Genomic DNA, 17,225 nt, shown 5'->3' on the forward strand with positions numbered 1-17,225 from the left:
ACTAAAGTAAGAAATGATGGGCTCATCATTATGCACTCATCCGAAATTTCTTGGGCTATTATAGAGCTAACCGAGAGGCAAAGGGAAAAATTCTTTAAACTTTAAATGACTAGGGTGATGAGCTGAGTCGAATTAGCCATGTCCGACAATATTCGATTTATATTAATTCTGGAAATTCTCTAAGCCGACGATACGTAATTATAAAAAAAAAGTACTTTTTGAATTAGTCAGAAGTTATCTGTTAGCCTAGAAAAGTGCAGTTTACACCTTTGCTTCCTGAATATATGCATATATAATAATTGTATTAGTAAACGAATATATTTATATATATGCTTTTAAATTTGTAAGTAAGTAAGTGCCTTTCAAGCGTTCACATTCCACTTGAGTGCGAAGAGCAACATCTCAAGTGGTGCTCAATCAACTATTTCCCTCAAGCGCATTGGATATCAACACTCCAACATGCCTCAACAAGCTGCGCCAACGAAGTATCAACATGAAATGGTTTAGAGGCATTTTGTGCCCGGCACGAGCGGCGAGGAGTCAAGCATTACGCATTGTACTAGCTACAAAACATAAAATGTGCAATAAATATTAAAAGCAATATTGCAGTGGTTTCCCTTGGTCACTTAGTTTACTCTCCATGTCCATTATGCCACTTTGCTGCTATTACCTGTAATTGGTCAATACCTAGAGGAAAGGGGCAATGATGCGATAAAAATGCAATGAGGGCCAAATGCAAAGAAGCGTTTGTAATGTCGACCACTGGAGTGGCTACTGTTTACAGATACGGGTGTAATACGATAGAAAGTCGAACTTTATATGTCTGTAATCGAACATACAAGTTTACATATAACCTTTCTATATACATTTATATACACACATGCAATTTGTATGTGCCAAAAGCCATTTATGGGTAAATATACATACAATAGAAGTGTTCATACATACTTAGTAATATCTATGCTCTGGTTTCGAGCCTCCGCAACAAAAGTGACTGAGCTTCGCTGGAGACAGCTCTAATAAGTTCGATGAATAGATTGAACCGTTTACAACATATGCATATAGACAGTTAGTTGCATATATGTTTATAGACACACATAGTTATACTAGGGTTATCTGTTTTGGCTAATGATATTTACAAAGCTCAAAGAAATATTAAATCTTTCTCAGAAACCTGGAAGTTACAGACTTATGTATAAGCAAACAATATATATGAGTAAATTCTCACCTCATATATGAAGACATAGATTTATGTGCGGTCTTTGAATCGCCAATTGCGAATCGAACGAACTATATCCACTGTTGAACCAACTTGGCAGGAAATGCGGTGGAAACTGCGATAACAAATCTTCTGACACATATGCAATCATGTTGAGCTTTTTTCTTTGGTTGCGAAGTACTTCTTTCCGACCCAGATAACATTTAGTAAACCATTGGTTCCGGGCACCCTCCATGCCTTACGTTTTCTATAAACCAGTATTTAAGTTTTAAGAATAGTTTTTACAATCAATAATCTTTGTGTTTTCGTCTTTAAAAGTAAAAGTTAGACCAACATCCATATCCTACTAGACGTTAAAGAAAACGCCTATACCAATATGGTATCCGCACATTGTATGCAATTTAATACATTTGTGGTTGATTTCAAAATTTGTGACAAGTGAGCGCCGCAGAGAAATGGTTTAGCGCAGAAGCCTTTTATTTATACTTTAGGTAAGTTACTAATGAAATCATTTTATTGGAGTTAAGGGTATTTTTAAATCAAATTCTACTATTGCAAACGGACCCAAACATATTTTTTCCTAGGGTGGTGCCAACTACTTTGGCTATTTATTTAAGCTGTGCTATATTTTGATCTAGAAAATTTTACTATAAAAAATTTTTATTCAAAAATTTTAACTATTGACAAAAAAATTTTATCAAGAAAATTTTACTAAATCTAAAATTTTCTGCTCGAATGCAAGAGAAATGCTACAAAAATATTAAAACTATCGCGAAAGTTTTACAGGGAGCTTGCGTTACCAATATGGGCACGAAGTATTCAGTAAGAGTAACCTATTTGCATAATATGAATTGGTCCCCAACTTCTTTTAAGTTTTTGATCTTAAGATTCACACAAGAAATAATGTTTCGTCATTGATCATTCGTTTTCATGATTTTTTTTTCGCAAACTAATATCAAGTAGATGTGCTTTTCAATGAGATCCAATCAAAATTCAAAACTCAGCAACCTTACTCAGTTGATGTGGACACCTGTGACTTTCTTCAGTTGCCGATATTTAAGTACTAATATCCAAGATTGTGGCTTGATTTCATTGTAAAATAAATTTGGTCGTAGAGCATTACAAGAAGCCTATATGTGTATTTATGAATATTTTGCTATTGTTCGGGACAAATGTGACCAATTGCCAATGAGTGCAACCCTAATGTTCAGTATAGATGATTGAGTTTTGCATGCGGTCGTGTTTGTATGCACTCAAGCATGAGTGAGTGTCCAATAATATCTATCGATAAAAGAGCCATCTCAATAATGTATTCAAATATAACAGTAATTGCATTTGCGAGCATTGCACGCAAAATGCTTCCTGTACAGAAATGAAACAGTATGTATTCACACTCATATCCACATGCCAACATATGTAAATGATTGAAGTTAAAAGCCATTTGTGTTCGGTAATTTCCGTTTACGAGAACGCTTTTATTGCCATTATTTTAGTATTTTTTCTGGCTTTTCAATTAAAATAAAATTCTTATCGTCTCCCAGTCTAATGCTGTTCTGCGAGTATTTCATTTATTTTGTGAGTTACTTCTGTGCCAAATAATTTTGATAAAGCAGAAACGCTTGGAGTAATTACAATTATTAAATAAACGGAAAATAGTTTAAGTGTTGTTAAGTGAAGGATATCAAATCTAACTACGAGTGCAGTTGTTATTATATAAATTTGCGATTTGCTAAAATAAAAACAAAAGAGCTTACAAAATTGAATAATGGTCGGGTGCAGTCGAACTTTTTATACTTCAACAATCCTTGCAAATCAAAATCAAAGAAGTACTTTCAAGTGTTGGCAAAATTGTATTAAAAGAAAAAAAGAAAAAAATTCATTGCAAAAAAATTAACGCTGACCCGCTATAAATAGACCTACAGTCCTTTGTAATGCAAGATGGAGGTTCAATTAAATCTAAAGTTTACGTCGTGCAGGACGTTAATGTTTTTTGTAAAATTTAATAGAGACTTGATATCTAATTATGATACTTCATCCAGCCCCTTGAAATCCGAAGCATCTGGATATCTATCCGGATCTAGATAAGACCGAACAGAAGCAAAGCAAGTGTTCTAGCGTCTTTTTCATGCCTACTTCCCTGCACTCTCTACATATGTTATCATTAAGTTAGTAAGTTGAGACCTGTGATTAGGCCAATAACCGTCCTGCAGTCTTTTCAAAATCGTGTGAGTAAAAAGCTTTAAGGTATCCGTCTGTCAGCTTTTTTGGAAATTTCACAATCTCATCGGCTATTGCGTTTCTCGGAATACCCTTGTGGCCTAGCACCCAGTATATATGCAACCGCGTTTCTGCAGCTATATCTTCTGATTCGCTGCTTATAAGCACATTCCCTGACGCAAAGCGATGTGAGTTTATTGCTTTAAATTCCGCTAGGCTGTCGATGTATATATGTTCATTATGTCGTTTCCTGCGTTATGGACTATCTAAGAAGCTTTCCCGACCGCAAAGACTTTTGCCTGGAAGATGCTGCAGTATTCCTTCAGATTAAAGGGTCGCTTATGTAGATACGCGCAAAAGATGTCGGCGCGCACTCCATCAGCCATTTTTCATGCGTCTGTGTAGATGTTGAAAGTTCCGTTGGTAGGTCGCGTGCCCCTACGCCATCTACCTTATTTAAGTGTAACGTGAAACCTACTATCCACCGGCACTTTGTTTATCGGACTATGCCGGAAAGTTCTTGTGGAACTTGCAACCAGATTTTGCTCCCGAGCTTTCCCCTGCTATGTTTTGGGTGATTAATTTAACAGAAAATACGTTTTACACGTTCCGAAGCCATCGAGTTTGCTTCGTTTTCTCCTAATCTTCTAATATTTCCTTTAACAGAAAGATGTTAATCAGTTATATCGGCATTTTGATTTAAAAAAAAATGTACATTAAAATCAGCCTGAAACGAGAAATATGTGATAGAAACTCAACTCCATATAGACCAATGCATAAGATAAATTTGAAGTTCGAAAATTTGTATATTAGTTATTGTAGAGTCTATGGAGTATTCACTCGATCCTTGACTCAAGGGACAGTATTATCGAAAAAATATTCGCTTTGAACTTCAAAAATATATTTCAGAGATTGACCGATTTACCCGCTAAAAAGTCAGTCTTAGACACTATGATCCACATATTCAGTATCTAGGGGCTTGAAAAGTTATATTCCGATAAAAGAGACTAAATATGAACTTCCTGTTATTGTCATCCAGAAAGTTATTGCTCCTTTAGTAGTTCAACAATAACGTTATATGGAAGGTTGCCTTAACATGGTTTTTATTTTGTAATATGTAAAATTTTTTTATCAGGTCGCCGCGTATAGCCCTGTCACTTCTTGCTCATATACCTTCGAGGGAGGCTTAGAAGAAAAGTAAGCGCTGGAGAAGAGGGGCAATGATTTTTACGGATGGATCAAAGCTTGCGGGGAGAGTTGGTGGAGGAGTAAACTGTCGGGAACTTTTCATCAATTTCAGTTTTAAGCTTCCTTAACACTGCAGCGTCTACTGCTCCGAAACGCAGCCTTCTTCAAAGTGGTGACTGTCCACTCCGATAGCAGGAGAGCAATATAAGACTTGAGTTTGCTTACTGTGCGCTCAAGACTAGTAAAAGGATATCTAGACTTATTAACCCTAGCATCTAGTTATTTCATTATTAAACTTTTTGTGGAATTGGAACGGATAGAAGCTCTGTTGGCTTCTTGTGGTTCACTACTGTTGGCCTCAGACCAAATCAGTAAGCGTTGGTCAACTGCCAGCTGCTCTTCAGTCACAAGAGCTAGGATAAGAGGTCTAATTAACTCTTTGGTCACAGAAAGGGCCACATTTCAATGGTTGTAGAAGTTCAACCTGGATACTGTCCGATCGGGATCCATGCAGTAAGATTGCCCATCATACCGGTGCCAGCTGCATCAGCTCTATGTAAGCATATAAGATAGGATCATCTCAAAACTTTCTTTTCGAATGTACCGCTTTGGGAGATCAAGACAAAATCATCAATCTTCTACTTTTAGACATTTATATAAAATTGCGGAAATAGAAGTATAACACTTAAGCAAATTTGTGATAGGTTCAGGCCGTTTTTTCCGGTAGCTAAGATCAAATTTTAGGAGTTTTTTCGTTTGGCTCTCCAAAGGGCTGTACATAATAGCCTTAATATGATCCTCCGCCATACTGAGGATCACACCATAATCCTCTTATCTAAACTAACATTTCTCTAAATAAATAGTTTCTCTTATAAAATTCAAGTAAAAAAAGTGCTTTGGAGGTAATTAGCCCCCTTTACTTTGGATTCATTTCGCTTGTGAAAATTTCTAAGAAGCATTTTCCGTTTGAAATCGATCAAAGTAACGATGTGAAGGTTTTAAACAAATTGTACTGAATACACACACGCACATATATTTTTTATGCATGACTGCTGTATCTCAATTTGTGCACACTTTTCAATCAGGCAAGGATTTCAATTAAGTTTCATACCTGCTTTTTACACGCATCAACACATGACGATTGAGAATTGCAGTCGAATTCAGTCGAGACTCAAACTATTCGTGGCGCATTCTAGCGATACAAAGGCAAAGCGGCTGCTCAACACACATACACCTATGGAAACACACACATACACGTACGGCTAAGTAATGGTATATGTGTGGATGCCATGAAATATTGCCTACCTTAAGGCGCTCGTTTTCATTCAATGGAACTTTGCCTGCAAGCGCAACATCAACACCAACATATACGAACACACATATACAGTATGACATACTGTCATCGTCAGATTACGAACATTTTTCGTACTAGTACAGTTATAGCGGCTCAAAATTGTATTTTTTGTTATCACAGCTTTGTTGTAAGTTGATGAATGTGAACCGAGTGCAAAAACAACATTTGTTAGTGTTTGAGTTGTTGACTCCTGATGAGCACCTACATAATACGCACACACACAGAGTTGGTTGACTGTAGTGCGATGCACTTGTACTCGTCGTCATCGTTAACGTCAAGCTAAAGTGGCGAGAAAAAAGTGTCTGCGGGTGAGAGAGAGCGAGAGGAAGCGCGGGAGAACAAAAAACCCGTAGTTGGGCTAAAAAGGCATTTAGACGTGCAGACAGACAGGTGAAAGGCCATGCGAGTATAAGTGATAGTCGCAATGGGAAGAAGTAGCAGCACTTCAAATGCCGACATAATACGCGCCCATCAACGCTAACGATGTCCTTTTTTATACGTTTTACGTAGCGCTTGTAGTGTGTGAATAATACTTACTTAACATTTGGTGTGTGTGTGTTAAGTGTGATGTGACACAGTGCTTCTGGCAATTGCTGGGGAATAGATTTCGGTTTGAATTGAAAATATTAATTAGGGATTTTATAAATCTGCTTATTAATCTTTTGCTTCTTTATTACAAGATTATTCTTACGTTTTGCTTGTTAGTCCCCACTTCAATCTTCTGAGTTTTTGTAAGAAATTGTTTCATTTCTAAAAAATCCAACCGGAAATTATAGCAAAGCTTGCTTCTTTATTCGAAAGTGTCCCTACGTGCTGACCTTACAACTCTCCAAATGTGTTTTTCAATAAAAAAAAACCCGAATAGATAAAATATATTCAAGATTGGTCCGACTTTTTTATGTTCATGTGTAGTTTGATCTCCATAGCTTATGACCAGAAAGTTTGCACATAAAACGAAAATTTTTTAATCTTCATCAATATGTATTTTGTCGATAACTGATAAATATACGCCACCTCTTTTTCCAATCACCGATACATATCTTGTAGGTCCGGGTCCGGGTTCGCCTTCTGTTCTTTCTGCGAATTTTCGTTTACGGTCTTAATCGACTCGAAAGCGTTCCACCAAGTGGTAACTTAAGTTTTGCAAACAATAAAAAGGTCGCATGGGGCCAAATCCGGTGATTACGGTGGTTGATCGATGGTATTGAACGAGTTTTTGGTCTTAAAATCGTTCACATCTATGGCCTCTTTGCAAAAAATTCAGCCCTTTTGGGACAATCTGGTACTTGGTTTGGGAATGGAAATCTTGTCATAAAAACAAAGATAGCTTGAAGCTGATTTCACGGATTCGTCAGCCTTGCGCTCGGCTCGGCTTTCAGCGTCCACTCTGCTGGCACCCTTGTCTTCACGGGATCTGTCGGTAGGGAAGTTTGCGGCATAACTGCCGTAGATCAGGGTGTCATATCTTCGTTTAATAAAGAAACGGATATTTTTGTACTCTGAACAGGGTATACTAAGTTTCCCACGATGTTTGTAACACCCAAAAAGAAACGTCAGAGACCCTATAACGTATGCATATGTATATAAATGATCAGCGTAACGAGCTGAGTCGATATAGCCATGTCCGTTCGTCCGTCTGTCTATCTGCATATATGCGAACTAGTCCCTCAGTTTTTAAGGTATTGATCTGACATTTTGCACCTCTCCTATCTTCACTAAAATGCTGCTCATTTGTCGGAAGCGGCGATATCAGACCACTATAGCATAATGCTGCCATACAAACTGAACGATCCGAAGGAAACGAGGCAAACTCTGATAAAGAAGATCATGATAAATATATTTTTATCCCCTTTTTGATATATGAAAAGCACTTGTCAAGGATATTATAGCTTCTGGGCGAAGTGAACAGTTTTCCTTTTTTGATTATTTTGCATTTAAAGCTAATTTTTCTTGATAACTGTCAGTCCATTTCTTGGCTCTAAATACATACACATACACTTAGGTGCGAAATTCTGCTTATTTTTTACTAATTTAACGCATTTCGGTACTTACATCTGATTCGAATCGGTTTTGCGTATTTTGATACTTTAATGTAGCCATCTTAGTGACACACACATACATACATACATATACAAATATACATACATATGTACGTAAAGAGAGAAAAGCTGCAGCTCGACAGCAGGTGAAAAGTGATTTTACCTAAGCACTAAGTAAACGATTTTTCTTTTTCCTCTAGTGTCATCAAGAGGTCCAGTTTTTTTTATGCATTAAAGAAGTTTTTTCTCCACAGTGGAGCTGAATATTTACCTGCAATGTTTGTGCGAACGCTGGTAAGCAGTTGTGTGTACGAGCGTTGCGCATAGACATTACTCATACGCATTGTTGGTTCATAGTCGAAAGTCATTAGGTTTTATGCGCATGCAAGTACTCTTACACATACCTATGTACATACATAAGTGTTTTTTTCTTTGCTGCGCAATTTTTCCATTTTTTTTTACCCACTTCAATTTGTAGAACATCGGTTGTGTTTTTGTGAGTCGGCTTGTTTACTTCTCTCCCTTCAACTACATCAGTGAAGATTAAACACATTTTTAGCATTTTTTCTCTTTTTGTGTTTTTTTTACATTTCATGCCTAAGTCGCAAACTCGCATACGTTTTTTCTAATTCGTAACAGTTCACGTACTTAGACCTTCTTCTTTTGGATATTTTATTTCTATTTCGCTATAATCTTTTCGTTGCTTCTTTATTGCCAAAGCATCAGCCTTTTGCTTGACTAACTCATAGCGATGATAGTGATGAGATCAAGAGGCTTGTTTTCACAACAACAGCTGTGATTAAGTTATTTATACGCTCTTCCTTCCATAGCTAACATTGTGACCGCAAGGGGCCAAAGCATGGGAGGCTAATGACATCTGCTGTTATGGTGCTGGCCTAATCGATGGCAGCTACAATTGGTTCTGCCTTGTTCTTCCCAAGTATTCACAACCATCGTTGCTTCATTCTATGTTGGCTAACCGCTTTCACTCATTTATTTTCATTGAGCGCTTGCTAGGCTATGTCGGCGGGAGCGCTTCCGGTGTAACAGCCGGGGTGTCTTGTTTGCATTTGGCGTGCTGGTCATTATCTCATCTCATGACACCCCACTGTTGCTCTTTAATAATATACTCTGCCTTATATGCATATGTGTGTGGGTGTCTTTTTTGGTTTGCGTGAGTTCAAGTGGCAGCTATTTGTTTGGCGCTGTGAACGATATCTTTGGCGATTAAATGCATTAATGAGTTCAAGTGTGTTTAATGGTTCCTAAAATGTTGACGCTATCAATCTGCTATGTCATAATTTGTTTATTGGTTAGGTGGAGAATATATAAAAGTTGGGCAGGTGGAAAAATTCTCTAACCACCAAATAAGTTTGCTAATCAAATATTTAGGGAAAGCCCTTTTTAAAAACAGGTGTTTTTTCCAACTTTTTTTATAGAAATATAATGTAATATAAGTTTTATTTGAGAACTCAAGTAACCCCACTTAAAATACTAAAATATTTGCATGGCAACTAGTATTTTACACCATGCCTAAAATAAGTTCTATAAAATGTAACTAAAATATATAAAGCAGCCTAGCGTATGCCATGGCGATAAGAACTTGATTCCCATCGTTCAGTTTGTATGGCAGCTATATGCTATAGTGATCCGATGTTGGTGGTTTGGAAAATTCGCAGAGAAAAGAACGCGTGAAAAATTTCAGATCGATATCTCAAAGATCTAGGGATTAGTTCGCGTATATACAGACAGACAAACGGACATGGTTAAATCGGTTCAGATCGTCATGCTGATCTTTTATATAATATATATATTTCATAGGGACACCAACGTTTCCTTCTGGGTGTTACAAGCTTAACATAGTTTATCTTGTTCAGGGTATATTAAAAATGTCTAAAGTGAAAATTAACTTTATTAAGCTAGTGTAATACATGTTCTATTTTCATTTATAGTTTTGTTTGACCATTATATAAAATAACACTGGTAAACACGATTTATGTCACACGAACTTTCTGATGATTTTTGTTTATGTTGGTGTACTCTCATTATAATTTAATTTCTTTTAATCACGTTCAATTTTTGTTTTTTTGATTTGACAGCTACTTATTCATTTTTGACCATATACCTGTCGTTTATATCTTCATTTATACAGTATAACTATTGTAATCAGGTAACTTACATAATATATACGCTTGCTACGTCATAAGCATGAAACGTAACTGTTCTAACTACCCCGACAGTTTTTGTTATGTCTGTGGAGAATTAACTTTTTAATCTCAGCGTTGCAATTTCACGTCATTAATTAGTTAGTGCTTTCTGGACTATTTTGGACTTCCTTTGAGCACTCAAGAGAAATCTTGGATTCCACATAAACGTGGCATAACGTGTGTGAGACTGCGACTAGATTGGGTTAAACAAGAAACCAGACATAGGTATACCATTTGCTATATATCAAAAATTTGGACCGAACCAAAAGTGATTGTTATTTTCGTTTGACTCTAACAAAGAGCATTACAACTAAGTCCAAATACCAACTTGTCTAAGTTCAAATCCAAACTTGTATCTAGCCAATAGGCCCATCCTAAATAGTGCCGAGCTGCCTGTGTCAAGGCCTCCAAATCGATGAGAATATCAGGATTCTACTTTTGAACTCTAAGTCAACACGGTGAAGTATGTGAAGATAGTGATCCAAGTTATTAACAGATCCTGACAAAAGATAAAAGCTTTGAAGAAAAACTGAATTATTAGGAAAAACTCGCTTGAAAATGTTTTGTGAACGTTGTCCAAAAATTTCTAAGAAACCGTATATTGGAAAATTACAAAGACTTTATAAATGAACTTATAATGTCATATAGAGCTTAGGGGTGTAATGTGTCTTTAAAAATATATTATATATGCTGGGCTCTCATCTGGATTTCTTTCCGGCAAATTTGGATGTTGTGAGTGACAAACACGTCATCAGGATATTTACTTAATGAAGAAGCGCCAACAAGGGAAACGCAGCGCAGGAAAGCCCAGATTATTATTGGATACTTAAAAAAAACCTTCCATAAGCCAAATATTCACAAAAATTATAAGTATTTTTTTATATTAAAAATATATGTTTTGATGTCACAAGAAAACCTGACATGTCAGTTTTTTTCATTCACATATAATTTTTAGTGGCTTTAGTACATTTACAATTTGATATGAGTTTTTATGTGATAAAAATTTCAAATTTTGTTACAAAGTGTAACTATAGAAATTGAGGCATTTAATTCGTGCAACGATGCTCACAAAAAATATTATTTCTTAGTTAATAAGTCATTGTTTTATAAAGCCATAAGAATTTTAGCTTTGTTTCGCTGTCACATAACTCTGTCATCATGCAGTCAATTCTCTCATTATTTCAAAAATTTTGCCATGTAAATATTTATTTTTGAAATTCTGATAAATATTCAACTATACGCAGAAATACCTTAAATTCATGGGCTCACAAAAACTGAGGTACTTCTAATGGTACACTGATTTGGGATATGGTGTTTCACTTTATTAGAAACACTGTAGAAACATACTTAAATTGTAAATTGTAAAACAAAAACATAACAGTCAATTTTTTCGAATCGTGGAAGCAAATCTTACAAATAAAAATTTGTATATTACAATACTAAATCAGCGACTTTACAGTTAGTGTAAAGGAAATAATATTCTCTACTATATTGGTTGAGATGATGACCGCGGTGTTTAGTGGGATCGTTTGAAGATCGTGAGCTTGAGCTAAAGACAAGGCAAACTTAAAAAAAAATTTAGGATATTTTCTCTAATATAGGCCAGCCAATTACCGTTACCTCACATATTTTATTTATAAAAGTTGACTATTAAATTTCTTAATTTCAATGTTTTATTAATTAAATGAAAACTATACTCAATCAAACAATACTTTTAACCACCTAAACTCCCTAACATGAAATAACTTACCTCTACAATAGCAATAAATCACTATAAATATCACAAAAATAATTGTATTGCTATTTTATTGTTGTTTTTTGTTGCAGTGACACCGCCGGATGCCAAAGCAATGATTGTCGGTCCATCTGATCTCTATGTGAAGGTGGGTAGCGCCATTACGCTCACCTGTCATGTGAAGCAACCATCGTCGGCGTCGGATATTGGTCCCATCTATTGGTATCGCGCCAACTACATGCTGACACCCTTTGTGGCGCATCCGAATGAGGCAGCCATCGATATGCGGCGCATATCAATGGAATCGAATTTGGGCGAAAAGCTGCAAAGCCGGTAAGTAGAACGTAGCCACTGACGATAAAAACGAACTAAATGTGGCAAAATGTAAGGGTATTCAACTGGTAAAAGGTAAAAGCGGTTTTTCTGCGTTTTACCACTGCTACCAGTTACAGCCTGATGCAATCGAGAATTGGGTAAAACTTCAACAATATATAAGTATAAATGTACATTTAAATGCATGCTGTCGCTGTAAGTAGTTGCGATGGTGAATATATACTGTGCTAAAAAACTCTGAATACAAACGCAAAAAGAGTTTAACTACTGTTTAGGCTAGGTAAATGTTTTAATAGCACTCATTTAGTTGGTCTTTCGATGAAAACTTTTTACTAAACATTTGAGGATATAATACTAAAGTATATTTGCCTCATCGGAATAGTTATTTCAGCTTTTATGCCTCTATTCACTATTTTGGATTAATTATAGGTGTAGCTTTGCGTAGTTTTAGGTTATAATACCTGAATACTTCTAAATTTTTGCAGGGTATAAATGTAACAGTTTCGCTTATATACTTTAGGTTAATAAATATCTGATTATAGGTACTAGGGTGGGCTAAAAAATTTTAATGTTGAATTAGTGACTTGAAATCAACCTGAGTTAGGTTCGGTAAGGTTAAAAACGTCGATCATGTTACAATCGCCAACAACTGCTGTATAATAATCATAAAGACTCTCATGATTAGATAAATTGCTTTGCACCTACCACAAATTTCTTGAGGCGACCAATATCAGTATCGGCTATTTCTCCCGATTCACCCAAAATATGATTGATTTCTATATACTTTTTTCACATATAAAAAAAATTGCGGTCGGAAGATTTTTCGCAGCAGTGTATCAACAACAAGTTAGCTCTGTAGTGTGTGCGAACGTGTATATATTTAGTCAGTAATGTGTTGGGAATGCGAACACATACATCGGGATCGTTAGAGAGGAACTGATGCGGCATTCAAACCGCGTGAATGACAAAGAGATTCCGACTAAAATGAATGCGGATAGTGACCGCAGGGAATGCCTTTGAAGTGGCAGCTCTATTTTTGCGTTAAGCATGAGCAAAGTTTGATTTTTATACTCTTGCAACATGTTACATAGGACATAAAATGACATTTAATTGGTTAAAAGTTATAAAGGGTGGTTTTTTTTTAGACATTTACTTTTCAAAAAGATATAAAACGCATATAATTTAATGTTATGGCCAAAAATTTGGCCTTACTATAAAGAGAAGGGTTTGTCATTATGTTTTAAAAAAGATTTTAAGCAAGTGACCGCTGTGGCTGGACGGAATAAGTTCTGGCTGAGAGACCCAATTTTCGACCACTTCGACATACTTGTATATGACATGTCGTCCACATCAACTTCCTCTAATTCAGGCACGAAAAAGTGATTAATCATGGCTCTATAGCTGTCCCCATTGATTGTGTAACATTATTCCCCATTTTGAAGAAATATCTACCAATGATTCCCTCTGCCCATAGAGCACACAAAACAGTGTCATTTTAATTATGTAACGGCATCTCAAAAATAGCTTGTGAATTGTCATTACTGCAAATGTGACAATTTTGTTTATTAACATATCCATTCAACCAAAAGTGAGCTTCACAGTAGACAAAATTTTCTTGTGAAAATCGAAATCGGAGGCCATTTCGTTTTAAGCCAATTCACGGAACGTGCAACGCTCGTGATGGTCGTTCGGCTTTAATTCTCGCGCGAGTTGGATTTTGTAAGCCAAGATCCTTCCGCAAAATCCTCCAAAAAAAAAATGGGCGCAGCTCCAATTATTGCGCGCGATGGCAGATGGACTCATTTGCGTCTTCTTTGATAATCTGCTCCACAGTAGTATTAGCGGCTTCCGTGCGCACTGTACGGTATCTCTGAGGATGCATTATTCACTAAAGGAAATGTGGTCCGAAACCGATATATTGTTGCACGAATTATTGACTTTGCTGTGCGATTATGTTGACCAAATATTGGACGCAGCGCGTAACGTGTCGAGAAAATAGAACACTAATTTTTTTTTGCTAATAAATCATTATGAAATAGCAAATGAAAATTAGTATAAATATATAAAAAAAATAAATAAAACAAGTAACAATTGTCAAAGAGATCAACTTCGAAAAAAGTATTGCCTCATTGAAAACCACAGGTTTAAAAAATTAAAAAAGTTATTATATATAAAATTTTATTAAGGTAAGTTACGGATTTATTTTCCGCTGTCTGTCTATTCTTCCTTGTAATCGCGGATCGGACAATTGCCACGTTTGCAAATTTTTGTTTTTCAGAAAGTCATAGTGCCCGTTGTTTATTTGACCAATTGAGTTTAGAATATGCAATTTAGAGCTAGGAGGTTATAGAGATTTTGGAGAGCGACTTAAAAAATCAAAATGGAAGATCTCTAACTACAACTCAGTTCGCATATAACAGCTATTACCAAAAGTCTATATCTCTACCTCTGTTAAATGTACTGTTAAATTAGAAATTTACATATTCTCTTTGCTAATTGCAGATTACGCATAGCGAATGCACAAACTGGCGACTCGGGCAATTACACGTGTATGCCGACCACAGCCGAAGCTGCCAGTGTCATGGTTAATGTTATAAATGGTAAGTTGTTTTGAACAAAAAACCATAGTTTCACACGAAAATGGCACGAAGCTGCTTAAATAATTATGAAACAATTTAAGTTAGGCTATATTTGATACTCCTAAATAGATGCCTATTTAAAATACCTCTTTTTTTATTCCTTTCCTTTAGCTGAAACGCCCGCGGCCATGCAAAAAAGCGCCGCCACACAGTTACCGAATCGTTGCTGCATTCTCCTGCTTCTTGCGGCATTCTCAGTTCGCTGGCTGTTGCAGTGCTCCGCATCTTCGTCAAAATTTACGCAACACTATATTCGAGCAAAGGAACCCAACAGGACGCAGCCATTACCGGAGGCAACTTGCCGAACATACTCCGTCGCAAATATCGAATATCAAATTATTTTGAATAGAGAAATTTGTTATTGTTCAGTGTCATGATGTTGCGGCAATCAAATTTAAAAATACACTAACTATAAATTTCGAAATGTAAGGCATCCTAAAAAAAAACTAAAAAGGCTAGAAAACACATAATTATATTCAAATGATTTTTAACTACGAGTATATAAGTATATGTACAGGAATGTACACTTAGATATGCATTTAAATAGTTTACAACTTCATAACACAAGTGTTGCTTTTACAGAACAAAATTTTTGTAAAAGCAAAATCAACTAAATTAAATTTTTTTGTGTATAAATGTTTGGCATTTTGTCTGAATTAGTTGAAGAATTTCGAGCGAACTTGGTTGAAATTATATTAATACTCGCTGCCTTATATTTGTCAAACACATATTTTCAATGAATTCTTTTGAAGTTTATAATTTGTTAATTAACTATTTTAAGATATTGAAGTAGTGAGTTTTTGTTGCTACTTTGTAGGTAACATATTTCGTTATTTTTGTGTGGAATCACAATATTAATTGATTGCACCATGTTCTTTTGTCCGTCCAAACATAGGATAAAAATATGAGATATCTCAACCCTTTCAGTTTGCTTAAAAAATGGAACGCTCACTTATAAAATGAAAGGTCATATCTACTGCAAATAATATACTCGGTTTCTTCGGAGATTATATTGTTGCCTTAGACCATGTCACATTTCTTGAAGATAACTCGTCAAATGAAACAGTCTTCCAAGTACTTGATGGCGATCATTCAGTTTGTATGGCAGCTGTATGCTATAGTAATCTGATCAGAACAATTTCTTCGGAGATTGTATTATTGCATTTGAAAATAACGGAAATTTCGTGAAGATATTACGTCAAGCATTCCGATTGTTTGGTTTGTATGGCAGCCGACAAATAAGCGTAATTAGTGAAAAAAAGATATGTGCAAAATTTTCGATCGATAGCTTAAAAACTGAGGGACTAGTTCGTATATATACGGACGGACGCACAAACGAAGCGTGGTTGAATTGTTGTATTTACACCTGTTTCAATTAAACTTAAAATTTTTATGAAAAATTCAAACAAGTGAGTTTTTAGGTTTTTATTTTTATCATTTACAAAATTGTTTTAGAGAAATTTGTTTTTGGGGGTATTTTAGTCTAAAGATATACATTTCAGGTAATTTTTGAAGTGTCGTAAAAAAGGCAATTAACATTTTTACAAATTTTTTTTATTACACTTTATAAAATATATGGAAAAATAAAAATATAAAAAAAAATTATTAGTTCCAAAAATTAGCAGCTGACGAAGTGGGGAGTCTCAAAAAATGTGTACGTGATCATACCCACACTTTTAACATTCCCAACAATCTGAAACAAAAAAAAAAATGGAAAAAACCTTTTTTCACGAAATCTTGACTCCTTGAAAAGAAAATAAACAAAAAAAATTCGAAACAAGTGGTACAAATTGTTTCGAATTTTTTTAAATATAGTAAAATAGTTGATATTTGGAGATATGGATAGTTCCAGACAAGTCCACAGAGAAGGTATGATAATGATCAATAAAAATTGCTGAAACCTCTTTTTTCTTACAGTGTAAAAAATTTTTACGTTTCTATGAGAACTTTTCTCAGAAAATGAAAAAAGGACCCCACTAATCGACACAAAGCTGCTTTTATTATTTCACCTACCTATTATTTCATAGCAGCAGCTGTAAACATCAGCTTTGAGTCGTACTAATTAATTGATATATATACTTTTCATTTATTTAAGAACTATTTTTATGATAATGTAAACAGTAATAGGAATTATTACATTCCTTGTATGTATACCCTAAAAAATGTTGATATATAAGGTTGGCCGTTATTTCCCTTCCGCTTTTTTGCTCTTCATTCAATGCTTTATAAAAGTGTTACAGTGATCGGATTTAGTTAAAATATGCGCCGTTTTGTTCGATGATCTGTTTCCATCT

General features: G+C 35.3%; 1 protein-coding gene across 1 annotated transcript in view; it reads left to right on the forward strand.

Annotated features, from left to right (window-relative positions):
- The window catches only part of dpr2 (defective proboscis extension response 2), a 154,980-nt gene extending 139,336 nt beyond the window's left edge, over positions 1–15,644 (forward strand). The window contains exons 5-7 of the mRNA XM_036366728.2: positions 12,052–12,292; positions 14,795–14,892; positions 15,043–15,644. Coding sequence (XP_036222621.2) covers positions 12,052–12,292; positions 14,795–14,892; positions 15,043–15,308 — 605 coding nt within the window. The 3' untranslated portion in view covers positions 15,309–15,644. The remainder of the gene's footprint in view (positions 1–12,051; positions 12,293–14,794; positions 14,893–15,042) is intronic.
- The last annotated feature ends 1,581 nt before the right edge of the window (positions 15,645–17,225 follow it).

Source organism: Bactrocera oleae, chromosome 3 (genome assembly GCF_042242935.1).
Source record: "Bactrocera oleae isolate idBacOlea1 chromosome 3, idBacOlea1, whole genome shotgun sequence".
In the NCBI taxonomy this organism is placed as follows: domain Eukaryota; kingdom Metazoa; phylum Arthropoda; class Insecta; order Diptera; family Tephritidae; genus Bactrocera; species Bactrocera oleae.